Source organism: Prionailurus viverrinus, chromosome D4 (assembly GCF_022837055.1).
Source record: "Prionailurus viverrinus isolate Anna chromosome D4, UM_Priviv_1.0, whole genome shotgun sequence".
Classification (NCBI taxonomy): domain Eukaryota; kingdom Metazoa; phylum Chordata; class Mammalia; order Carnivora; family Felidae; genus Prionailurus; species Prionailurus viverrinus.
In genome coordinates, this window is record NC_062573.1 from 69934175 (window position 1) to 69960753 (window position 26579).

Sequence of the window (26579 nt, forward strand, 5' to 3'; positions counted from 1 at the left end):
AATTCTGGAACTTTAATAAACGCTGAAAGAACGAATGAATGACGAATGACCATCGAGCTGGCGGTTGCCAAGGAGCCAAAGAACATATCTGGCGTCAGGATCGTTATGGACACGGTGGAAGGGAACAGAAACGCGTAGGGCTGTCGGAGACCGGTGCTCTCACAGCCCGCAAGACGAGAGCGATTCCAGCCACACTTTGCACCGCCCGGGGCGGGAGAGGCCAAGGAGGGGCGGGGCGGTGGCTCCAGGGCCACGGCTGGGGGCGGGCCCACGCGGGGGCGGGGCTACGGAAGCCGAGAGGGCTGTGCGGCGTTTAGCTGAGGAAGTGTGCGCAGGCTCGCGGCGCTGGGCGGGCTCGGGCCCTCCCACGCTGACCCTCCCGCCCTCCCGCCGCCCGCACGGGTACCCGCCGCGGCCGCAGCTCCCGGGGCGGAGACACGAGCTCTGGGTCGCTCGGCGGCTCCTGTTGGGTCGGCGGCGTGACGGACTCACTGCGGCGTGTCGTCCGCGCCGCCAAGCTCGTAGCGCGCCCGCCCTCCCGGCCGGCCGGCCGGCCGAGCTCCCGCTTGCGTCCCCCGGCTGGTCCGGGAGATCCGGGCACCGCTTCGACGGCGGCTTCGCCGGACCCGCGACCCCGGTCGCAGCCCGCGCCCCGAGCGGACGGCGTCATGAGGCACCTGCCGTATTTCTGCCGCGGCCAGGTGGTGCGGGGCTTCGGCCGCGGCTCCAAGCAGCTGGGCATCCCTACAGGTGAGCGCGGACGGTCGCGGGCCCCCCTCTGGGGCCCCCCTCCGACTCGCGGGGTTGGGTCAGGCGGGAGCGGGGACGTCAGATGGGGAACTTGGGGCCGAGGGCAGAGGCGACGCCCTCCGCTCCGCCTGGTTTCTGCTTTGTTGAGGCGGGTTGAGGAAACTCGTCCCTGTCCCTGGCTCCGAGCTCACCGAGGAACTGGGCCGGAGGGGTGGTGAGGGCAGAAAGGCGAGCGGAGTTTCGGGACCCCTCTTTCCCGCCTCCCTATCCAACCGAGCTAGAGCTGCCAGGCCTGGCACGCGGCTTCCCCGTTAGAAAACGTAACGTGAACCAGGCTGGTTAGATTGCCAAGCCAGCTGCAAGGTTTTTTGTTCTCTTTAAGTGTCTTGCTAGTAATTGGATGAGAGTCAGATCTCCTTTCTGGTCTGTCTACATTCGTTGCAGTAGGCAGGACCTGATCATGTGTAATTCATCCTGAAAAACACATACCACGGTTACCCCCGGTTGTTGAGCTTGGGACGTAGGCGCCCATATTTGGAGAATAAGAATCCTTTCAAGAGATTCCGAACCTCCTTAAGAAAGCCCAGGTCTAAAAACCCCAGCTGTTCGTGCACCCGTTTTCTTCTGCCTCAAGAGTTATGTGGTTTTTTTTTTTTGGAGATGTTTATACACTTAATTGTTCTTAACCTATCCACATGGAGATGAGAAAGAAAAACCTGAGCCAGACTATCGAAGGAGGGTGGGATTGATAAGCATAGGCAGGGCAGGGTCCTGGGACTCTGGTGAGCCTAATGATTTAGACTATGCTTCCTTGCCTGCGATTTTTATAAAGATTTGCTATGACGCTATTAACCCTCGTAATATTTGTTTCTGTTCTTTAGCCAACTTTCCGGAACAAGTAGTTGACAATCTCCCAGCTGATGTATCCACTGGCATTTATTATGGTTGGGCCAGTGTTGGAAGTGGAGATGTTCATAAGATGGTGGTGAGCATAGGATGGAACCCGTACTACAAAAATACAAAAAAGTCCATGGTAAGAGTTATATCTAGGTCTGTAACTGGAAATGGGATAATGATTTAAGGTAATATTCAGTAGCAGATGCATGTAGAACTCCCCAGTGGTGCTCACAGCATAGTCCAAATGACTAGGCTTTCTGGCAGCGGGCCTGAAGGATTTTCAAGTGTTTAGTTACTGTTTGAATGGAAGAGTTTGTCCTCCTTTCAGTGTATCGTGTCTTTGGATCCAAAGTGAATCTCTTAAAGAAAACGATCTCTTGTAAAAGGGGGGGGGGGGGTATAATTGGATTGTGCTTTTCAATCGTTCTGTTAATCTCTGCCTTTTCTTTGGAGAGTTTAATCCATTTACATGTAAGCTAATGACTGCTGAGGAGGGACTTCTGCTATTTTGCTGTTTTCTAAATGCCTTACAGCCTTTTTGATATTTCTTCCACTACTGCCTTTTGTTTTTTTATTTTTATTTATTTATTTTTTTTGCAGTGACAAATGTTGATTACCTTATTTCCTTTTGTGTACTTGACATAACTATTTTCTGTGCGGTTACCGCGAGGATTGCCTTTAACATTCTGAAGTTACGAATTTTGGTGCATTTGTCTTTCAAGTCCTGTAGAAAATAAAAAGTAGAGTTTCAAGCCAAAATTGCAATATTAATTTTTATAGCTGCCCATGGACTTATCCTCACTGGAGATAAAAGTGAATTACTTATGGGACACCTGGGTGGCTCAGTGTCCGACTTCAGTTCAGATCGTGATCTCATGGTTTGTGAGTCTGAGCCCTTTGTCGGCTCTGTGCTGACAGCTCGGACCCTGGAGCCTGCTTTGGGTTCTGTGTCTCCCTCTCTCTCTCTCTGCCCCTCCCCTGCTCATGCTCTGTGCTCTCTCTCTCAGAAATAAGTAAATATTAAAAAAAAAATTTTTAAGTGAATTGCTCTTAAGTATAAGAGCATGTTTTATAAAATGGAGCTTGCCACAATTAATATAGTTCATTCACTTTTTAATTACTTGCTCATCCTGCTAAGATAGAGCTGCTTACTACACAAATGGTGCTTTCTGATAAAATTGCGAGGTGATGCTTTTTTTTCTTTCCTCTTAAACTACCTTAAGGGCATACCCTTCTGCTCTGTTCACAGTACCCCTACCACTTAACAGCTTAATCTGCGAGATAGGGCTGAGTCTTGGTCAGCTCAGGCGCATGGCAGAAACAGAGTTGGTATAAATTTCAGCGTCCTTGAAGAGTTTATAGAAGTGTGTCACAGTTGAAAACCACAGGACTAAGTACTGGTAAAAACAGTAGAGATGAGCCAGAACTGCTTAGCATTGTGCTCAATATTTGTGGTATAACACCTGCCTTACTCAGATACAATGTTTACATGTAGGGTCAGGAGCAGGAACAGGACTGATGGAAGCATTCGGGAGAAAAAGTACACTTAGATTTTAACCTGTCTTTAAAAATTTAGCAAGCGTTCATGGTTTCATTTAAATGACCCCCACCGTAAATGCGAAGGTAGTATTTCAAATTTCAGGTATTCTGTGATCTGATGGTAATCTTTTTGATATTTCTTAACTATAGGAAACTCATATCATGCACACCTTCGAAGAGGACTTCTATGGGGAAATCCTCAATGTGGCCATCGTTGGCTACCTCAGACCTGAGAAGAACTTCGATGCTTTAGGTAAAGTTCCACTTGGGTCTTCTTAGGCATTACCGCAGCCACTTCTAATGCTTCTGGTAGTAACAGCACGGCAGGCGAGACGGTATTGGAGCATTTAGTATGTGCCAGGCACTGTAAGTGCCTTACATGAATCAAGTCGCTTCCCCCCACCGTAACCTGAGGAATTATTTTGCCCATTTCACAGGTGAGGAGATCGGCAGAGGAGGGTTAAATAGTTTGCCCAGGGTCACACAAGTATGTGATGCTTCTTATCAGTATCAGTAGGCTGGCTGCTTCTCTCCCAACAGTATGAAGTTAGTGAAATCTCTATTTCCTTTTCATAGTTCAAGGAACAAGAGAGAATGCTGTCCTGAGTAAAGATGCTTTGCGGTGCTTGAAGTGTCACAAACTAAGTCAATATTTGAAACGTAGAGCATCAAGTATGTCAGCGTGGTGTGGTTGCTTTGATTCTGTTGGAGAGGGTCTTTTACAAATGTAAATACTGAAGAGGCTTGATCGTGCATCTTCCTTCCATTTGGTACTTGCGACACACTTTTTGCTAATGCCTTTCTCCGAGAAATTGCCAGGAGAAGAGGGACATCTTTTGGGTACCACTGATGTTTACGTCAGTCCGGAAGAAGGGACGGGACAAACGTTTATTGGGCGTCTCCCCTGTGCTAAAGGCGCTGCCAGCCTGTGAGCTTTCAGGAGAGTCTGAACGAGTAGAGAAGAGCGGCAGTTTCTCATCGTCTGCCTGCTGTGTTCTCTCTACAGAGTCCCTTATTTCAGCAATTCAAGGTGATATCGAGGAAGCCAAGAAACGACTAGATTTACCAGAACATTTGAAATTGAAAGAAGATAATTTCTTCCGGGTTCCTAAAAGCAAAATAATGAATGGCCACTGATGAAAAATCATCTTACTCTTATTTATTCATTCACTGTGTTCTAGTATTTTACTACTCATAACTCCTCAGTTGTTATATTTTAAAAATCAAACATTTTCCTACAGCTGTGAATTAAACAGTACAATGTACTTACCACGTTATGCTTCAACTGTTCACATTCAACGCATCATGCTATAGTACTAAAACGATCCATTTTAAAAATCAAGCTTCTTTTTTATGCGCTATGTCACTTAAAATGTACCACTAGACAGGTCTTAAGTGTCTTATAATGGGGATGAAATGTATATAATTATGGGTAAAAAGGCAAGTCACTGGTTTTGAGATGAGGACTATAATTCTCATGGTAAAAAGTAGCATGTATGTATCTGTGTAGGATGTGCTGCTAACTAGGGAAGGCTTGTAAATAAGTGTATTCACCAGAGCTTTGAGAGTTTATTGTAAACCTAAGGGGGAAAATCCATACTTTATATTTTTGATATCTGGTATGTCAATAGATTACAAATAGACATGTGGGGTTTCACCGTAGTCAGTCATTTCCTCTTATGAGGTCAAATCGTTGTACTGTGTTCCATTTTTGTTAACAGCTGACTCAGTTCCAATTGGTCTAGACTTCCTCTTCCTATCATCTGTCTCCTAGAGCAGTAAAGTGAGTGTTTTTCTAAATCCCTATGTTGCATTTCTGTGTGGTATAACATTTGTCCTTTTTAGGGTCGGTGGTCAACGTTTTTCTTGATTTTGGTTCTGTTCTCCTTGAAACAGTTGTCAATGTCAGGGTTATTTTTTTGTTTTGTTTTCCCTATTCCATTTAGAATGTTCTACAGCTATACGCTTGGACAAAAGATGGCGCCTATATCATTCCATCCCTTCGCCCCGTGAACAGTGACTAAGTGCAAAGCTGTATTGCATTGTAGGGAAAAAAATGCCCAGAACTTCATCCTTAGGTTTCCTCATGTTTAGGGTGAGCACACAGTGGATGATTTGTATATACCAGTTTCTTGAAGAACACAAACATTTGTTTTCCCCCTAGAGAAGCCTTTTAAGAGCCAATTAAATTATGAAACAGTTATTTATTTTTAATGTAATTATATATTCCTGAGCAAATGTAAACTGTCGTAGCTGTGTACGCACAATGTAATTTAACGCTAAACAGTGCTTGTAGCTTGGGGAAAAGGCATACATAATAAAGCTTTAGTTAAATAATCCTCACGCTATGCATTTTTTCTTCCTCCTAACTAAGAAGCAGTATTTGGCTACTTGGGACACTGTTTATATTGGCAGAAAATTGAAGTCTTTGGGTATTTAGGAAATTGAGACGACAGCTTGTTTGGCCCCCCTGAAACAGTACATTGTGCTCTCGTTCGCTTAAGCACCAGATTTGGCGTGGGGAAGGCGAGCAGGAAGACAGAGAAGGTAATTTTAAAAGTAACTCACCATCGAGCATTTTCTCTAATCGGCATAGAGAACTGATGTTAACAAACACATAAAGCAGAAAAATACCTAAAACATCTGGAGAAAGGGGAAGCATGGGCAAATTTAGTTGGATTGTGTTTTTCTGTTTGGTGTATGAATTTATGGCGGACAATGTAGTGTGTGTCTTACTTCCTTTATGAAAATACTTAGGAAATGTGATTTGATGTTAGGGAGCCTGTGCTTGAAAGAAGCCTCGATTATTAGTGGCTTTCCAAAGCAAAGGTAAAAACAGACATGGAAAGTGTAAAAACGGATTTGTATTTGTATAGCCTGCTGCTAATCATGTCCTCACTAAGTGTGTGGAAAGTCTTTGCTGTTGTCACCTTGCAGTTTGAAAATTGTATATCGTGAGGTGCAGGAGTTAATAGTGTCTACACTTCTTAAAGTTTTACGTGGCGTATGTATGATGAGAAATTGCAGTAATACCATTTTTTATTAATCTGAATGGTTTCAGGCCTTGAAATAAATCTGAACCAGGTGATGTTTCTTTGCACCTTTTGCCTTGTGTGTATCTGAGTCCCTCCCTTGCCGGCTGCTTGCCGGTGGGTTGGAGGCCTGCATAGCGGTCGCGGGCGGCATCTGGAGGGAGGAGCTGGCGTGCAAGGGTACTTCTAGAGCCCACCGCCTTGCCTTCACGAGCTGCCGTGTGTGCCCGCGGCACCGTCACGGGCTTCTTTCGAGAGCCTTCTGTTCGCACGGTGTCCGTCCTCAAAAGCCTACTTTCTGAGGGTGAGGGTCCCCGTTATGTTTTAGAGTCACAAGAGCCGGGGGAGTGTAAGTGGGTGTGAGTTCCCTTCCGTAACTCCCGCTGCAGAACGGGGTCCTGCGGTCTCCATGACTAGCAGTCCCTTGGAACTCTCGCCTGTGTCTAGTGTATGCAGGGCCACGCAGGGGTTCTTGCAGCACTGCCTCCAGCGCGCTCAACGACGGGGGTCTAAATGTTCGTAGTTGAGGCTCCTCTGTGACAGTTGCGATCAGGGAGACGGAAGCGGGACATGTACTTAGGAGTTACGAGGACCGTGTTGCTTTCCTGGTAAAAGTGCTCGCCTTTTCCTGTTCCTCCCTGACTTGGAAAATGGTCACGAGGCTGATAGAGGAGATCCAATCTGACCTTCAGAGACCGAGCTGGGAAATAAATCGACCCTGTAAAGAGATGCCGTCCTAAGCAAGGGTTGGCAGAAACCCACTACAGAAGCATACAAAGATGACAGACCCAGGGATTTATCCGAGTTGGAAACGACTTTAATGTGTGTAAAAAAATGAGAGTTAGGGGCGCCTGGGTGGCGCAGTCGGTTAGGCGTCCGACTTCAGCCAGGTCACGATCTCGCGGTCCGTGAGTTCGAGCCCCGCGTCGGGCTCTGGGCTGATGGCTCGGAGCCTGGAGTGTGTTTCCGATTCTGTGTCTCCCTCTCTCTCTGCCCCTCCCCCGTTCATGCTCTGTCTCTGTCTGTCCCAAAAATAAATAAACGTTGAAAAAAAAAATTTAAAAACAAAAAAAAAAAAGAAATGAGCGTTAAGGGGCGCCTGGGTGGCGCAGTCGGTTAAGCGTCCGACTTCAGCCAGGTCACGATCTCGCAGTCCGTGAGTTCGAGCCCCGCGTCGGGCTCTGGGCTGATGGCTCGGAGCCTGGAGCCTGCTTCCGATTCTGTGTCTCCCTCTCTCTCCGCCCCTCCCCCATTCATGCTCTGTCTCTCTCTGTCCCAAAAATAAATAAACGTTGAAAAAAAAAATTAAAAAAAAAATGAGCATTAAAAACGGTAAAATAAGGTTCTACAAAAATTGGGTGGAGGGGAGGTAGGCGAGGGGATGGGAAGAATAGATAAAGGGGATTTAAGAGGTGCAAACTTTCAGTTGTAAGATAAGTCACGGGGAAGAAAAGTACAGCACAGGGAATATAATTAAGGTAGTAACGAGGGATGACAGATGGTGACTCCAGTTACCGTGGTGAGCACTCGTAAGGAGGTGTTGAATCGGTACGTTGTATGCCCGTGTGGTAATTATATTTCGATAAAGAGTTTATTATAGCTTTATTAGGGTACAATTGACATAAGCTGCACATATTTCAGTTGTGCGACTTGGCGAGTTTTGATATATGGATGCACACCTGTGAAATCAAAACCAAAATCAGGATAATAAATATCACTCCCCCCCCCCCCCCCGCCCGCTTTGGTGGGGGTTGAGCATGAACTTAAAGTGGTATTCACATGTTCAAACCTGGAGTGTCCAGGGGAACTTAGAGGTTTACAATTTCAGTTGGAGGTGTAGATCACAAGATGCCAGTGCTGGATGGGAACGTCTTAACACCCAATGTGTCAGCAGGTGGGACCTCTGTGGGGCGGGGAGCGGAGCTGTCTTGAATGGGATTGCCCTTATAAAAGGTTACCCTGGAGAACTTTCTTTTGCTCTTTCTGTCATGTGAGGGTACTCTGAGAAGTCGGCAGTCTGCAGCCGAGGGGAAGCATCTCACCAGAGCTTGACCAGGCTGGCTTGGACTTCTGGTCTCCAGAACTGCGAGAATTAAGTTTCCTCTAGAAGCCACTCAAGTCTGGGGTGTTTTGTTATAGCAGCCTGAACAGACTTAGAGGAACCCTGATGTGAAGCTTAGAATAGATGGCCTCTTCCTTCCCTGCTCTCCTCTCCCTTCCCCTCCCCTTTCTCTTCTCCTCTCCTCTTCCTCTGGCTCCTCCTCCTCTTCTTTTTCTCTCTAGTGGAAACAGGCATGAGCCCTGGGATTGGGAGTGAAGAAGGGATTTTCTATTTATAAATTGCCTGCCTCTACGAGATTAGTCTGAATCAAGTTCCTCACGATCAGTGCTCTAAACCAGGCCTAGTTCCCTGGGTTACCCAAGCCAGTGGGAGAGCAGGGCTGCGGAAGGGTGTGGGGCAAGGGATGGGTGCCAGTCTTGAGTGTTCCCGATTGCTGTCTGGAGTGGAGCCTCCTCTTAGGAAGCGCTTAGGTTGTCAGCAAGCCCGGTAGAGAAGTCAAAACGACCTATGAGTGCTTATCTTTAAATTGCAAAAGTTTCGGGGTTGTTTTTTTGTTTGTTTGTTTGTTTGTTTGTTTTTGAAGCTCAAACCTAAAATTGAATCTTTTCATGTCTCTTTACATTTTGGCCAGGGCCTCCTTCTGGGACAGTAGAGGCCTCGGTTGAGTTTGAACAGGCAAGGATGACTAAGCAAATCAAAGAATCTTACTGTCCCCTCTCATGCTCTTGTCCAGGGAGTCCCTGTAGTTGCATTGCCTTAAGTTAAATCCAAGTTATCATGTAACTGCACTGGGTTATCTTCTGTATTTCCCACAGCCGGCTGCAGCCTCCGATGTTACCGTTTCGCTTAGGAATCTGACTGGTCGCAAGTAACAGAAATGGACCTGGCTGGCTTCAGCAGGGAATGAACTTCATTGGCAGAACGATGGATAATTCAGAGGTTGGATGGGACAGCTGGAAGCTGGGTAAGAACGGGGGGCCCCAGCCGGAACCAGAGCCAAAGTCGCACGCAGAGCTGGTTCCCTGAAGACGGTGCCACCACCTGCTCTACTCAGCTGGCCCTGTTGCCCCGGAAACTAATCTTTCTACGATTCATAGCCGATTGGCCGAGCTTTGGTCATGTGCCCATGTGTTAGCTGCAAGGGATGGGCTGGGAAACTGAATACCTACTTCAGTTTCTGTAGAGAGACAGACGCTTTGCCACCAAGGCTCATACAGTGGGAAGTAAATTCTTTAAATGTAACGAGGGGGGAGTCTGATACTGGACAGTAAGGGGGAGAAAAAGGACAAGACTCTACTCTCATCTAAAGAAAAAAAGTCTATAGTCATAGTGTTTTTCTTTCTTTTTTTTTTTTTTTAATTACATTTATTTATTTTTGAGAGAGAGACAGGGCACAAGTGGGGAGGGGCAGAGAGAGGAGACAGAACCTGAAGCAGGCTCCAGGCTCTGAGCTGTCAGCATAGAGCCCGATGCGGGGCTTGAACCCACAAACCGTGAGATCATGACCTGAGCCACCCAGGCGCCCCGTGTGTTTTTCTTTTTTACCTTGATTTGCAGGAAGCTCAGGCCTCAGGTTTGATCCCAGCAGGGATCATCCTATAGAAACCTGATTTTCAGAGTGTTCTTGGAAGAGCCTAAGAGCTTCGTAGAGAAACACCCGGAGCTGGGCCAGCCAGGGGATCTCCGCCCTGCCCTACCCTGCTTACTTTAAGGTAGCACCCCTCTCTGTTTTATATCTGTGGCTTCTACTGAAGACATTTGATGAAAGACCTCCATTGCTAGGGAATATTTAAACCTGTGCTTGGGTGGGTCAGCCCACTTGCCAGCCTCTCTCAAGGCTCAGGTTCTCTTTCCATGTCAACGATTTCACTTTGTGCACGCAAGAGGAGGCACCAGGAAGCCCTTCTGGAAGCAGGTGGATATAAATCCTAGGAGAGTCACTCCCTCTGGGGCATTGAGAAGGTTCCCCGGGTGTGAGTTTTGCCTGGATCCCTGTAAACAAATACCTGCTGCTAACTATGAGTCACTCACAAGTCCAAGTTCATCTCAGGGTCCCTTTAGGCCTCTGAGAATTCAAAACATTTTCTCTGGCTGCCCAGGGTGGTGTTTTGCTTGCAAATTTGCTGGAATTTCAAGTTTATTAAAGGCTCTCCAACCAGTACAGAATTTCTGTCAAATGAAGCTTTTTGTTTTGTCTTTAAATCTCTTCTGAGCCCAGCAAAACCTAATAACTGAGATTTCTGCCATATTTCAAAAGTAAGACTTTCCCTGGCCCTTAGCCTGACCTGCTGGACCTGTTTTCTACTGTTGCCTATAGAGTGAGTTTGAGGGCTTCTCGTGAAGTTTTAGGGAAGGGAGAAGGAAGTGTTACCTTGGATTCTCTGCCCGTGGTGAACGTTTGTTTTCTTCATTCCTTTTTACGGTCTTGCCAAAGGAGGGATAATATGAAATACTCGTTATTGCCGCAGCTTAACTACATTGAGGGTATCATGTTTTTTGTAAGAACACAATTTGCAGAGTAAAACTCAGGTAACTAGGTGCACGTTGAACACTCAGAAGAAGAGTAGGGGCTCTTATCCCTATGTTTCACTGTAGAGACTCAAGATGGGAGTGGTTACATTCTGGCCACCTACTGACCAGTGATGAATGTTAGCTGTTGTAGCAGTAGGAGCTTCTATGTGCTCTCGCTTCCATCATTTCATTGTTCTTTACACTAAGCCATCTAGCTAGATGGTATTGTTACCACACTTCGTGGTTTCATGAAGAAACGGAAAGTCAGAGATAAACAGTCCAACTCAAACTGTGTAGGAAGAAAGTTTCAGAGCTGAGCGTTGGAACTCAGCCTGTTTCAAGAGGGAAACAATCTTGGCAGACAGGCTTGGCTGCCTGGCCTGAAAGGAGTTTACAGTGTACGTGGGACCCTGGGGGTCCTGGGGGGTGGGCAGGAACCATCTCCAGGTCTGCCCATTAGCAGCTTTTGCAGAACCTGGCAGCTCACCCTTCCACAGGCTTCTATACAGGCTAGAGTGTTTCAGGCACAGGATAGAGTTAGCAAAGCTGAGACCAAACTTCTACTTATTTATGTATTTTTAAGTTTATCTATTTTGAGAGAGACAGTGTGAGCTGGGGAAGGGCAGAGGAAGAGAGAGAGAGGGAGAATCTTGAGCAGGCTGCACACAGTGTGGAACCTGATGTGGGGCTTGAACTCATGTAACTGTGAGATTGTGACCTGAGCCGAAATCAAGAGTCAGTTAAGCCTCTGACTTTGGCTCAGGTCATGATCTCTCAGATTGTGGGTTCGAGCCTCATATTGGGCTCTCTGCTGTCAGTGCGGAGCCTGCTTTGGATCCTCTGTCTCCCTCTCTCTCTGCCCCTTCCCCCTTGCGCGCTCTCTCTCTCTCTCTCTCTCTCTCTCTCTCTTTCTCAGAAATAGGTAAAAATTACAAAAAAAAACAAACAACTTTTAGTAGAGCCAGCAAAAAAGGCAGAAAGTTCACAAACACATAAGCATTAATCAAATTGACACATTGTGGACAGGAACAAGGTCTCTTGAGTCTGGAGGAATAGGGAGGTACCAAGGATGTGGGTCATAGAGGGGGAGCCAGCTGGAGGGCCAGCTAAGGAGGGCCAGCTAAGGTCAGGGCAGAGTGCCTAGACCTGAGCCTTTAGCCTCTGGCAGGCTCGCTGGGCCACCTGTTGTTTCATTGACATCCACCTTTTGTTCTCCGTGACTTCTATCGTACGTGGACGCTCCCCAGCGAGCTCATGTTCCCTCGTAACTCCTAAACTGCTTATCCCAGACTCTAAGCCTTTGCTCATTATCTTTCCATTCCCTCCACTTACCTGAAGCCCACCCATGTGTAAAATCATGGGAGTATGGAACTCTTCCTGATGCTTTTGGAAGAGGCCATCAAGGGTAAAATCTTTGTAATAGATGATGCTAACTCCCCCACTTTCCAGTCCTACGTCCTAGAAAATCCAGGTCGCGCTGAGACCATGTGAAATCTGTTCTGTCCATCGCTTTCCTCCTACCTGTAGAGGAGTCAAGTTCACGAGGGAGGGAAGACTCCTTTGGAGATGACATCGGCGTGCTGTGTCTGGACCCTTCCAGATACTTCAGGCAGAGAGCTTGTGTTTCCTAGGTGGGGAGATGGAATGTAAAGATGGTGTAAGAAGCTGGAGGAAGACTGGGTGTTGACAACAGACCAGAGAGGGAGAGAATGTGGCACTTAAGGGAGGGGGTGAAGAGAGAGTGCAAAGGGCACTTCCCCTGGGCTAGATGCACAGATAGGGCTGGAGCCAAATCTGATAGAGACTGTACCTAAGATGGCCATCTGGAGCGGCGAAGTGACCCAGAAGATGGGCAGAGGAGGACTTTCAGAAGCCCAGGATCTGAGGGACCTAGCAGGGGCTTTGGGTGCCCCGCAGGCATTGCACTTGAATTGCTCCAATAGGGAAAAAAAATACAGAGAACCCTCTAAATCCAGCAAGTCTGGGGCTAACCTAGGCTCTTACCTAATACAGGTTTTGTTTGTTATTTGTTTTAATGGTTATTTATTTTTGAGAGAGAGAGAGAGAAGGAGGGGCAGAGAGAGAGGGAGACAGAGGATCCGAAGCTGGCTCTGTGCTGAGAGCTCAGAGCGTGTTGTGGGGCTCAAACTCGAACGGGGAGATCACGACCTGAGCCAAAGTCGGACGCTTAAGCGACTGAGCCACCCAGGCGTCCTAGATACAGGGTTTAAAAAAAATTTATCTATCTAGCTCAGGTTTTTCCAAAGTATACATTGTGAAATCAGATTAGTGTATTGTGGTCAGCGTCAAAGAAAATCAGAGTATGATGAAAAACATAATTTGGGTAAGTATCGTTTCCTCGGACTTTTGCTTTAGTTTTATAAAGAGGTGTTGGTATAAATTTTGTTTTGTTTTATTGTGGATTGTAATAAAAGAAAGTCCCCATTTTAATTTGCCCTCCTTGTGTTTGGTTCTGGAGGCATCTGGCAGCTGCAATCCGGAAAGTGAGGAAGCAAGCCCTCTCAGATAGTATCTATGCAAATAGACAAGTTATTTAACCGCCTGTGGCTTCGTGTCTTATCCGTTGAAACAAGAATAACAACAGTGTCCTGATGAGTATAAGGACTAAACGGATCGATCGTGCAAAGTGATTTTTAGTACCCGAAAAACAGTGCTGGTTACTGTTGTAAGGTGGCCATCTGTTCCTCTGGCCAAAGATAACATGGCAACTTTAAGGACGCAGCCAACTGTTCCCTAGATTAAATGCCGAGTCGAGTTCTGGTCAGCAGCAGACAATGCTTTCTGTGAGCAGATTCCCTCCCCAGATACTTAGGGAGGACGACTGTGTGTTAGCCCTCTGCTATGGGCTAAGGGTACTGATGGAATACGTCGACGTCCGTGACTCTGAGGAACATGCAGGCAGCCTCCCAGAGAAGTTCCAGTTTTATTAGACTTCATCTTCACCTCCGTGGGGCTCCTGGTATAGTTTGGGTCTCTGGGAAATAGGTGTTTGAGTGCGTTTCTGGGGAAGGAATCATGGACTCTCCTTGCCTCCCCCAGATGCAGGAAATAAAGGGGCATGATGTCTCTTCCTTTGTTCCCGTACCTTCTAGATGTGGAAGAAAGAGCACAGGAGGCTTCTGCCGTGCCGAAGGTCCCCACCAGCCAGCATTTCGGGAAAGACGAATTTGCCCTTGAGTACATCCTGTGGTGTTTATTTCACCGTATCCCCTGAAAGAAGTTTTCAGGAAATGAATGACAAAGGAAATAGATGGTGTAAGCGGGGACTCTTAGAGATTTCTCCACTCTTTGCTGGCTCCAGGAAGCTGAGAAGCCAGTAGGAGAAAAAGAGCCAGGGATGCGGTGTGGTCTCCGCCCTCCCTTCCAGCACTGCCAGTCCCTCAGCTACGTAAACTTGGCTCTGAGGTCAAGACCCCGAGGGAGGTCCCAGCCCTTCCTTCCTTGTCCTGCCCTCCTGCCTTTGGGAGGGTGGCGAAGCCTTCCAAACGGTTGCCTAGGAAATTAACAGGTTGACAGGGTGGGCTCCGTTTTGGTTTTGTTTTTAGCCCAGAGGGAGTAGAAACCAGGAGAAAAAGGAAAAAAGAAAAAAAAAAAAAAAGGCTGAGTTGGGACAAAGTAAAGCCCTCCCCACCCTTGCCTGGGAAGGAGTGTACCCCGCCCTCAGGCGAGGCCCCACTCAGCGTGTGTAGTGTGGCCAAGGGCCACCTTTCAGAACAGCCACGGTGAAAGTTTACACTTTGGTTGTTGTGCCGTCTACGGGTTACAGAACACAAGGCACAGCCACATACGTTTGTCTCAGATGACTTGGCCGATGTCACGCAGGCGAAGATGAGAATGAAGATGTCCTGAATGCGAAGAGCAGCTCTCTTTCAATTAAGCATTTTATGTCTGGAAGGAATTTCTTCTATACCAAGCCTCCTTCCTTGGGGTTTTCCTTAAATCTCCGTGTTTTGTAGATCTTAAGGAGCTCTTCTTCCCTTTTCTCCAAAGCTACCACCTCTGTGTTCAACTTCTTTGACCTACTTGGGGGTGATGGATTTTGCAAGTCTCCCATCTCTCTGAATATCCTGAAATCGTGGTTGGCTTCGCGAAGTGTTTCACCAGGGCTTGGGCCCCATGTGTAGAGCTGGGGCTCTGCTGCTACCATTTTGAAATTTGTTTTAATTTTTTTTTTTTTTAATGCTTGTTTATTTTTGAGACAGAGAGACAGACAGGGTCTGAGCCGGGGAGGGGAAGAGAGAGAGGGAGACACAGAATCCAAGGGCCTGCTTTGGATTCTGCTGTCAGCACAGAGCCCACGCAGGGCTCAAACTCACAAACCATGAGATCATGACTGGAGCCGCACTCAGACACTTAACTGACTGAGCCACCCAGGTGCCCCGCCATTTTGAAATTCTTGACTTTTACACGGGGCCCCATGGATTATGTAGCTGCCCAGTTTTCTGAAAAACCACATCCAGATGGTTGGCGTGAGAGTATTACTTGATTTCTCCCAGTTTCCACAGTGTAAGTGACAACACAGGTGAACAGAGAAATAATAACATTGGTGTAGCCCCTTATAGCTTACAAAAGACTTTGACGTGCATTATTTCCTTTAAACCTCACAGGCAAATGTAAGGAGACAAGCCTGTTTGAGGTCATCGGAAATCCACCTACAGGGGACAAAATTGATTTGACAGGCAAACAGCAAACAGCTCTTTAAAAGTAAAAATCAACGGAAAAACAGGACAGAGAAATTATCCAGATGTTATACAGCTGTGCTGCAAAGGGAGTTACCAAGGCAGTAAAGGACTCAGTGTGGAGTTTGGCCAAAGGGATCACAGAGGATAAAAATTCCAGTCCCAGGCTGAGAGAGAGACCTTGTTGGAAGCATCAGTTATAAAGATCCCTCGTGATCCCTTACAGCCCAACGGTGTGTATCACAAAGTCAGGCTGAAGACTCCTTTGTCAAGGATTCTTTGCCCAGCCACTTGTTGGTTAGCAATTTGATTTGCTTTCTGTGTTCCTTTGCCCCGGGAATAAATCAATACTGAAAACACAGCTCGAGCCACCCTTTTAAGCTTGCCGGACTGAGACCTGAAGTCTGGAACCCAAACTCCATACGGTTGACCTTGAGCAACATGGGAGCTGGGGTACCGATTCCTCATGCCATCAAAAATCCGCCCATGCCCTTTGGCTCCCCCAAAACTTGACTACTAATAGCCTACTGTTGACTGGAAGCCTTGCCAACAACATCAACAGTTGAGGAGCACATATTTTGCATGTTGTATGCTTTGTGCATTGCAATAAAGTGACCTAGAGAAAGGAAGATCTTATTGAGAAAATCATGAGGGAAATACATTCACAGTACCGTTCTGTGCTTATCAAAAACATCCACGTGTCGGTGGACCCACGCGGTTCATACCCATATTGTTCGAGGGTCAACTGTACCACCTTTGGACAATCTTAGGGCACCCAGACTGTGGGTTTTTAGTTGCCACCTGGTTGCCTGACTTTATGCTCTCCTGCCTCTGCCTGTCGTGTTTGCCCGGCTGCATCTGCACCCTGATGTCTGAGGTCCAGGCCACTGCTCCTGGCTGCCGGGCGTCGACTGGTGGCGTTCAGTGGGGAACATGATGCCTGCAAGGCTGTCCTCAACTTACAGACATTTGAGGGCCACAGAGGCAAAGGAGGACGCTTTCGTGAGTTCTCAGCTCTACCGTCCAGACAGGCCTATCTTCCTGACTCTTTGAAGCCCACTTTCAAATCCTGTGATCTAAAGGTTTTTCTACACGGATTCTCGGTAAAAGTGACCTGGAAAGACTAGATCGTTGCCCTTCCTTGTCTATATTCTCAGCATATTGCTAAGATTGCCCATGGCTTCGTAGGCAAACTCTGGGGAGAAAGGAGGGCTTTATCGTAGAAGTGTGGATTCTCTTGGAAATTCTCTTGGAAAGCTGTAAATAGGATTTCTGTGAAACTATTCTGAGACTGGCCCCAGTCCGGAGAGCATGCAACTCTTGACATTGGGGTCGTGAGCTTGAGCCCCACGTTGAGTGCAGAGATTACTAAAAACAAGAACAAAAAACTGTTCTGCTGGAGGTGGGAGGGGGGGGACTATGGTTACATTTTAGAGCGTGAAAAGGTGTGGAGAGTTGAACAGATTTTCATCAGAGGTCAAGCATTTGGCCAACGTGTCTACTGAATGTATGGCCCTTCAAGTAAAACTATTATCATTTCAGTGAGGAATGGATTTTATTTCCTCCTGGCTTTGGAGCACATCACTGGATTTCTGAAGGAACAATCTCCTGTTTCCCTATCTTCTCAGAACTCAAGTAATAAAATCTGCTTAATGATACACTTACTTAAAGCCACGAATCCAACAGTATTTGCTTGCCGAGAAGGTCTTGTCAGTAAGTGCTGAGTGGGTGGGTATTTGCTTCCAGATTAAGTGTGTATGGCAGGTTAAGTCTACTTTTCTCCCTCAAGGAATCTGGCCTCACAAATCCTTTCAAAATACAGGTTCATGGGAAGGAGACTACTAAAAGTTTTCACTGCTACTAAAACGATGTGGGAGGGAGTGGGGAGGGAAGGGTCTGTGTACCAGGCCCATTGCTTATATAATGTCATTCATTCCTCACGGCAACCTGGCGAGGTCTGGAGTTCAAATTCCCCATACGTAGTGAGGAATGTGAGAATTTCAATAATTTGCCCAAGATTCCACGCAGGAAAGGGCCAGAGCTGGAATCCTATCCTGGGAATCTTTAACTCTCAAAAATGCATATTTCTGTTACGCCAAGTCATCTTTATAAAAAAGAGTGAAGAGGGGCGCCTGGGTAGCTCAGTCGGTTGGGCATCCGATTTCGGCTCAGGTCATGATCTCACCATCCGTGAGTTCGAGCCCCGCCTCTGGCTCTGTGCTGACCACTCAGAGCCCGAAGCCTGATTCAGATTCTGTGTCTCCCTCTCTTACTCTGCTCCTCCCCGGTTCATGCTGTCTCTCTCTCTCAAGAATAAATAAAACATTAAAAAAAAAAATTTTTTTTTAAATGCGTACAGAAATGGTGAATCTAATCAGGGCATTACCCCCCCCCCCCCCAAGAGCAAAACAAAACCAAGAGCTTCATACTTAGGAATAGTTTATCAATGGACAGAATGAGATGTAATTATTAGAACTGAAGCAAGCGCATAGTTCGTGGAGCTGGCACGGAGCCAGTGTCTTTGGACATTTGTCCAACTTTGCCACTTAGGCTTGTTGGTTCCCTGAGAAACAACACGAGGGGGAAATGAAGTGGCAAGAGCAGGTGGGGTCCACCAAATACAGTGTCTGTCTTGCCTCTATGAACTCCAAGGGGCCCTAGTTGGCAGGACTAATATCCTTTATCACGTGTAGCTGAAATACTCCTGTGAGTTCAAGTTCATGTGAAAAGTGCTTATTACCATTTTGTTTTTTAAGTAATGTCTACACCCAATGAGGGTCTCCAGCTCAACGACCCCGAGATCAAGAGTCGTGCCCTCCACCGACTGAGCCAGCCAGGCGTCCCTGCATTCTAATGGTTTTATTGGCTTTTTTTCCCTCCTGAATTATTGCATTGCATGCATTCTCCCTTGTTTTTGGTTAGATGTACACAGAATTGGGTCTTTTTTCACCTTAATATGAAATATTTTGGGGCAGGTAATGTTGTTTATTTGCTCTCTATGGTTCAGTTGCATAATCCACATAAGTTGTTGGGTTTTTGTTTATTTATTTTGAGAGAGGGAGGGAGAGAATCCCCAGCAGGCTCCGGCGTATCTGTGCAGATGCGGGGCTGGGTACCACAAACCGTGAGATCATGACCTGAACCGAAATCAAGAGTGGGATGCTGGCCGACTGAGCTACCCAGGCGCCCCACGTAGCAAGTGTATATAAACTTTTAAATCTTGCTTATTATTATGTGTAACTATCATAGCGTATTTTGGAGAGTCTTTATAAACTTACTTTTCGAGTATTATAGAGTAGTTTTAAATTATAAACAAAAGCGAAACGTTTGTAAATGCCTTAGTACTGTTTACATATTTCCCAGTAAGGAATGAGTGTTGAACTCAGAACAAATATTGAAAAGACACAGCACGCTTGTTGCGAAATTGATTTCCAAAAGAGTCTTGTTGGCTATGGTGGGCCGAATCCTAAAGTGGGCCCTCAAGATTTCCCACTTTGATCTCCAGGACTGTGAATATGATGGGTCATCATGCCTATGATTATGCTATGTTGTAGCCAAAGGGAGATTCTCCATCTGAGCTTAACCTTTTTAAAAGCAGACTTTTCTCCAGCTGGTAGCAAGAGGGATTCAAAGCGGGCTGGATGTTGGCTTGGCAAGGGGGCTGCGTGCCGTGCCTAAGACCAGAGTGGCCTCCAGGAGCTGAGAGCGATCCCTGGTCAACAGCCAGAAAAGTTAAGTGGGACCTCGATCCGATAGCTGCCAGAAACTGAATACCTCGCAAGATGATTTTTTCTCCAGAGCCTCCAGGTAAGAGGCCTGTATCTGGATTTTGCCCTTGTGAGACCCTAAGCAGAGAAGCCCAGTCAAGCCCACCTAGACTTCTGGCTTATAAAACTGTGAAATAATAAATGCATATTATTTTAAGCTGCTATACCTGTAGTAGCTTGTTATGCAGTAGTAGTAATGAATACATTGGCTTACTCTGTACCAAGTAATACATGAAATTGTTCACATCACCACAGGTAGCAGTGGACGGAAGTCTGGAATTGTGTGATTAAAAGTCTTTGCTAAAACAGGGGCGCCTGGGTGGCCCAGTTGGTTAAGTGTCCGAATTGGGCCCAGGTCATGATCTCACGGTTTGTGAGTTTGAGCCCCACGACAGGCTCTGTGCTGACAGCTCAGAGCCTAGAGCCTGTTTCGGATTCTGTGTCTTCCTCTCTCTGCCCCTTGCCTGCTCACATACTCTCTCTCTCTCTCTCTCTCTCCCTCTCTCTCTCTCTCAAAAGCAAATAGACATTAAAAAAAAAAAGTCTTTGCTAAAACATTATTATTCACTAAATTTGTTTTTCTTTGCTGGTGGAAATGAGCAAACAAATAATTATTTTGTTGCTTTCTGATAACATTGGCGTTGGGGAACCAATAGAAGAACAGGCAGGAATTTCTGGATAAGAGATTTGCTAGTGAGAGAAAGAAATCACAGAGGGAAAGAGTCCACCTAAAAAAGAGTGGTTGTGTTGAAGCTGGCTCATCCTGGCTCATCAAAGCCAGTTGTTCACTGTTCAGGAACCTTCTTAGTCAGTTGTTAGACGCGGCAATGATTAAAAATTAAATCATAAAACTTCCGATGAAAGAATTATGTTAAAAACACAGGTAACCAATACCCCAAACTCATCACTTCCTCATCGTTTTATATTTTACTGTTAGCTCTGCTCTTGAGGTCATTTTTGTCTCTGATGCATCTGTACGGTAGAAATACTATGATGATTTGCCTCCTCACGTTTCTTCCTGGCTTCACCTCAGGTGACCTCCCGTTTGAAGCTTGAAATTGGCAATGACGGCCATATTGACAGAAACTGGCAAATGCCTTTTCTGAACCAGTGAGAGAGTTCTTTTGAGACTTGAATCGGGGTCAGGTAGGGCCTTTTTCTTATTGGACGTGGCCCCAAGAGAATGCAGTCTGGCACTTTGAGGGGAGGCCTCCGGGGAGAAGGGAGCCGACCCAGCAAAAGGCGGAGGCAAGTGATGGAGATCAACCAGTACCTGAGGCCATGGGTAGTTCCTGCTTCAAGGGCGGCAGTAACAGAGAGATGGTAATCTTCCCAACTCCAATCTGGTTCTGTTCTTGCATTATAATTCTCTGCTTTGCAGACACGGGTTGGCTTCATGGAATCGTTTAACTAGCCTTATTCCGTTTCCCTTGGCAGCTGGGGATCAGCTCTTATCCATGGATGCTTTTGTTAGATGGGGAGACATTCTTACCGGGTGATACAACAGCCCTACTGCCCTGCTGGCCTCTTCCTTGATAACGGGAAACTTGTATCGTGGATGGCAAAGCCCCAGAAGGTGAATCGTGGTTTTTCTAAACCCAGCAAGGTAATCAATCTCATTACTCTTTACCAGATATTTGCTTTCAAGCCTTCCTTACAGCTAAGTGTGACCACGGGACCTAGTTCCGCCGTATATCCTTAGCTCAGAAGGCAACTGCAATTATTTTTTATACCTGTAATCACTCAGCAGATACGTACCTTTGTACCATTGGATGTATTAGTCACTAAGGCAATAGAAGTAAACAGAACAGACGTCATCCCTCTTACCTTGCTTCATCTTTATGACTTTTTTTCTTTGTTTTTGCATATTTTGGCCTACTTTGAGAATGATGCGAGGTAGGCGTAGGTGGCTTTAAATGTGAAGCCCCAAACACATCCTTAAATTTTGGTCACAGTTATGCCTTATCAGATGTTGTTATGTAGTGATCAGTTAGATTCAAAGTCTATGCCAGGCACGCATTGACGAAATTCTTATGTTTCTTTTTGAAACACAATCTGTTTACACTTGTTACATTTGATATGAAATGTAGACTCCTATTTATTTTAGTTGATGACATCTAAGCTTGGGTAGGACATTGTACAGTTTCTTTTTTCCATGAGCTGTGAAGCAGACCTTAACTCTGAATAGATCTTGAAACATCTATTCCAATGTCAAATGTATATAGTAAGAACCTATGTCTTTATCTTCAGAGGTTTTTTTTTTTTTTTATTTGTTTGTTTATTTAGAGAGAGAGAGAGAGCACATGTGTATGTGAGCCAGGGAAGGACAGAGAGAGAGAGGAGAGAGGGAGGGACAGAATCCCAAGTAGGCTCTGTGCTGTCAGTGCAGAGCTCAGTGTGGGGCTTGATCTCACAAACCATATCATCACAAACTGAACCGAAATCAAGAATTGGATGCTTAACCAACTGAGCCACCCAGGTGCCCCACATCTTCGGTTTTAATATGTTGAAATGTGTGTGTGTGTGTGTGTGTGTATACATGTGTGTGTGTGTGTGTGTGTATATATATATATATATATATATATATATATATACAGTTAATGTTCACAATTACCTAAAATAATTTCTTTCATCCTTGAGCCTCAACACCGTGCCTCTAGGTGGGATGATGCACCTTAACTGCAGGCTTTCATCCATGCTTCACTGGCATCACCTTCTGGTGGTTCGTCATTATGGCAAATTCCATTCAGCTAAAACTAATTTCCAAATGAGAGAGATCCAGGGATTTTGGACAGAGGCGAGGTTCATTCTTCAGGCAGGAGCAGAGTGGTACAGCAGAAAGAATATGGACTAGAAAGTCCTAGATTCAAATCCCAGGTGGACCACTCAAAAACACTCTGAGAGCACCCTGAGTATCCATTCGTAAAGAGGAATCCTATTACTGCTCTATAGCATTTGTGTCATAAGGATGAAATAGAATTACAGGAGAAAAGTGCCTATGACCGACCGTGCCTGGCACATAGAAGGCATCAAAAGTCGTAGTTGTAGTGTAATGATTTATGTTTTTCTCCCCAACTAGATTGCAAGTTCCTTAAGACTCAAGATCTGATTCGTTTCACTTGCTGGTATTTTCCAGATACAGATATATTCTGTAGAGAGAACAGGTCTGTGCTGTATCTAGAACAGTGCCTGGCACATGGTTAATGCTTAATACATACTTGGTGGGTTAATATTGTTACTACTATTATCATGAAAGTCAGATCAACAACTTACTGATTCCAGTGACTATTTTGAGGAATATCTTCTACATCCCCTTTTCTTTTTCAAATCAGGTCCACACACAAATCCCCCCATGAAACCGTCCCCAGCAGGCTCTAATTTGAGTTATCTGGTATTTCTCATGCTTAACGGACAATAGTTCTCCTCCTCCTTTCCACTTAACACTGCACTCCAGGACCGTTATCACTGTCCGGTTGTTTCGTGTATGCGAGTCCTATCTTCTTAAATTTCAATTCCACCAAGAGTTCTTGACTGTTCATCACATTCTGGGCACTGTGCTAGGTTCTGGAAAGGAAATAGTAGCCACTTCAGGGAATCAAGCAGCTGCCCCCTCTTTTAGTAAATACAGATGTATAATCAAACGGTAACATCACAATGTGATGTGGAAAACTATATGCACAGAGTACCTAGGTAGAAGAGAGGTGAGAAAGTGATTCATCCTCAAGACATTCCAGGAGAGGTTATAAGTGACGTGAACATGATTTTACAAGATGGTCACAAATCTTCCAGTTGGTCAAGGTGAAGGAAGAATATTCCAAGGCATGAACTGTGTGTGCCCAAGAACGTGAGATGAGAGGATGTTATCCCAGAGAAGTGAGAAGAAGAGAATCTGGGGCACCTGGCTCAGTCGGTTAAGAGTCCGACTCTTGGTTTCGGCTCCGATCACGATCTCACGGTTCATGGGATCAAGTCCCATGTTGGGCTCTGTGTTGACAGCGGGGAGCCTGCTTAGGATTCACTCTCCCTCTCTACTCCTCCCCTGCACACGAACATGTGTGTGCTTTCTCTTTCAAAAATAAATAAGCTTAAAACAAGAAGTATGGAGTACCTGGGAAATAAGGAGGGGCAGGAACTAGGGGGTGACAGAGGCATTGGCTCTATCTTGCAGAGTTTTGAATGTCACAGTCCATGTGGGTGATGGGGATCCCTGAATGCGATGGTCCGGTGGACCTAAGATCTGGTGGATCTCTGATAGAGGGATGGAGGGTAAATTGGGAGAAAGAAAGACTGAAGTTCAGCAAAATTCAAGAGGAAGTAGGGAAGGCCCCGATGAGAGAGCCTGGGGGCCTAACTGAAACAGTGAGGGTGGGGTTGACAGATTGATCTTTAGGAAGAAGCTTCAAAACTGCTCTGACTAGCTTCGGTCATTGGAGGTAGAAAGATAAAAAGGAGAAAAAGAAACACTCTTAACAAGCAGCATTGTTTTGTGTCTCTTACTTGGTAAAGCGTAATACCAATCACACAAAAAGTGCTCAGAAATAGGCTGTTAACAAGCCATTGCCCATAGCATTGTCTGGTCTTGATTTAAGTTTGTTTCCAGTTTTAAAATGACTTTCTACGAACTGGAACTTTCCAAGCCCTTGCTCAGCCTCTTAGTGCATTTCCAGTCTATAAGGGATCCTCTTAATATTTCCAAGTTATTTGCAAACAGAAAACCAAAAAGGGACTTTGTTTTCCAACCACATTATTTATCTATTTAGACAGTTGTTAGCATAGTATTCAAAAGAAGCCTGAGGATAATGTGGCATGATCAAGAACAAAGGAAACACGTCAAACTGCACCAACGCACAGCACAAGGCTTTTTTTCGGGCTCACATAAGGTAACAATACAGTTTTTCTTTGTATTCAGGGTTATTTCGAACCTCATTTAGTCGTTAACTGTGTATCATAAACACAGATTTTTCTTGGAAAACTATTTCCAGGCTACACGAGGACGCGTCCAACTCATTCTGTCAGGGCTTTAGGATTATCAGGGAAGACCAAAAACACAGAATCAACAATGTTACTCATTTGCATAGGCTACACTCCATAATTACACAGCAGAGGGATAAGAAATGATTCCATTGATGATGATGGCTATCTTACAGCTATTTTTAATCTCTAAGAATTGAAAAGCGAACTAACAGGGCTTCAAATAAATCTTGAAGAGATGATTTTAAATCGTCAAAAATGGTGGAGGCATATCCTGTGTGTTTAATACACATGGTCTCTTAAAAATAGATTTTTAAGACGAGGTCGGCAAACTGCACTCTGGTGGCCAGTCTGAGCTAAGAACGGCTTTACGTTTTTAAGTGATGGAAGGAAAAAAAAAATCAAAAGAAGAATAAAATTTCATGATACATGAAAATTCCCTTGAATTTCAGTGTCCATAAATAAAGTTTAATTGGAACATAGCCCACCCATTTGTTCCATGTGGCCGAGTTGATTGTCCTGCAAAGCCTAAAGTATTTACTATCTGGCCCTTTCCAGAGAAAGTTTGCCAACCTTTGTTTTAAGAGCATATTCCCCTAAAGCAACACTGAGGCCTTCAGTACAATGAAGACTTCTTCACAGAGATTTCCCGTATCCGTGATTCGTTACATTAAAAGACAAGAAAAATGCATGGATTTAGTAAAGGTAATAAATAGAGTTGCCGTATCATAAAATAATATACATGCTTTTACTATATTTAGGTTCCTTTTTATTTTATGCCAGTCTAGCATAGTTATTAAGAATATGCCTTTTAGGGTCATTCTTTTTCCAGGAATCTTGCTTAGCTTTCTGTGACCTTGGGCTAGCTACCTAACCTCTCAGGAAGTCTGAGGTTCCCTATAAAAACAGAACAATAATGGTACCAACCTCATGAAGTCATGGTATTAAGTGGGGTGATTTTTTTCTGAAAGGCATTATTTAGCTCGGTACCTAGCGCATAGTAGGTGTGCAATAAATTTTTTTCTGAGTAGCATTATCACCCGAAAACGTCATTTTCTTGCGATCCCCTCCTAACATTGCCTGTAATTTCTGCTTTGACAAGGAAATCCGCAAAACCCGGCCTATGTAATTTCACGCAGTAAGAGCCCTTCCCTCTGGATTGCTATTTGTAGAAAACTGTGCCTCGTGCACAAATCCAAGCGTGTACGTGACAGGAGAGTGGACCAAGGGAAGCCTAGGACGTCTAAAAACAGATCCCAGAGGTAGAGAGCTTTGGAAGGCTGGTGGGCAACTGGGTTGTTACGCTGGTGAGCAGGACGTTGGGATTTTTCCATGTTAGAATCCATTCCAACTCTTTCTTTGGGGAGGAACGGGGTGATAAGTGGCATGAGGTGGTGAGCCCTCTTTAGCTGGCCCTTACAGAGCCAACCTCTGCCTACAGATAGCTCACAGGGGAGAAAAATCCCGAAGACAAACAAGAATCTCTTTCCTCTCCCTGTCCCCCCAAAATCATTTACAGAAATATCAGAATTCCAGAAGGCAGCAAATATCCCCGCAATATCGCTGAGAAACAGAATTCCTATAGGCCCACCGCTTTTTTTTTTTTTCGATCCCATGAAACAGTTTGTACAAATCTCACTTTTTTTTTTTTTTCACTTCTGTATTTTGACATATTATTTTGAGGAAAATCCCTCTGAATTTTATCCTTGTTCCCCAGTTACGGTCGATTGAATGTAGTCACCCCAAAGAAGAACCAATCATTCAGCATTTCTTACTAGCTCTAGCTGGACTCAGGGTTAAGAGGACACAAACACCCCACATCAGCCTGGTGTGTGGGACTAAAACCCCAAAACTGTAATGCCTGGGACAGGATGGGGCGGGTCGAAGGCGGGGGAGGGCTCTGTCTACTGGAAGGAGTAACTCTCATCGTCGTATTCCAGCTCATCCTCATCATCATCCAGCAGCCCATACTTAAATTTCCGGTAGATGGTGCCATCTTGGCCCATGTAGACGATGTCATCATCCTCCTCCTCATCATAGTCCTGGTCCCTGTACTCAATGACCTGATCTTCTTCAAAGCTGGTGCTTTCAAGATGGCTGCTCTTATAGGAAACATATGACTTGCCAGGGTCGGCCAGCTTCTCATAGCCGGCTTTTGCTACTGGCTGGGCTCGGCCCCGTGATTTCTTCCAGACAATCACCGCCGCCCCGAGCAGAAGCACCAGCATAATGGAGGAGGTGATGAACAGGGCTGTCTTGGTCCGCTCGCCTGCAGGCCCAATTTCACTTGCTTGAAGGATACACTCGTCTGTGGGAAGAAGACCTCAAAGGAAGAGGAGAGAGGAGAGAG

The 26579-nt window shown here is 45.7% G+C and overlaps 2 protein-coding genes across 6 annotated transcripts in view; one reads left to right on the forward strand and one right to left on the reverse strand.

Moving 5' to 3' along the window:
- Positions 1 to 304: 304 nt before the first annotated feature.
- Positions 305 to 26579, forward strand: part of RFK (riboflavin kinase) — a 36370-nt gene continuing 10095 nt past the window's right edge. Inside the window, exons 1-4 of one of the 4 annotated variants that reach the window (XM_047829580.1) lie at positions 305 to 750; positions 1632 to 1783; positions 3337 to 3439; positions 4193 to 6286. In XM_047829580.1, the coding sequence (XP_047685536.1) occupies positions 669 to 750; positions 1632 to 1783; positions 3337 to 3439; positions 4193 to 4323 (468 nt within the window). In that variant the 5' untranslated portion in view covers positions 305 to 668 and the 3' untranslated portion in view covers positions 4324 to 6286. The other 3 variants (XM_047829577.1, XM_047829579.1, XM_047829578.1) reach the window with 3 other exon arrangements.
- Positions 25520 to 26579, reverse strand: part of PCSK5 (proprotein convertase subtilisin/kexin type 5) — a 457179-nt gene continuing 456119 nt past the window's right edge. For both annotated transcript variants that reach the window (XM_047829573.1, XM_047829574.1), the window contains one exon: positions 25520 to 26537. In XM_047829573.1, coding sequence (XP_047685529.1) covers positions 26134 to 26537 — 404 coding nt within the window. In that variant the 3' untranslated portion in view covers positions 25520 to 26133. The remainder of the gene's footprint in view (positions 26538 to 26579) is intronic.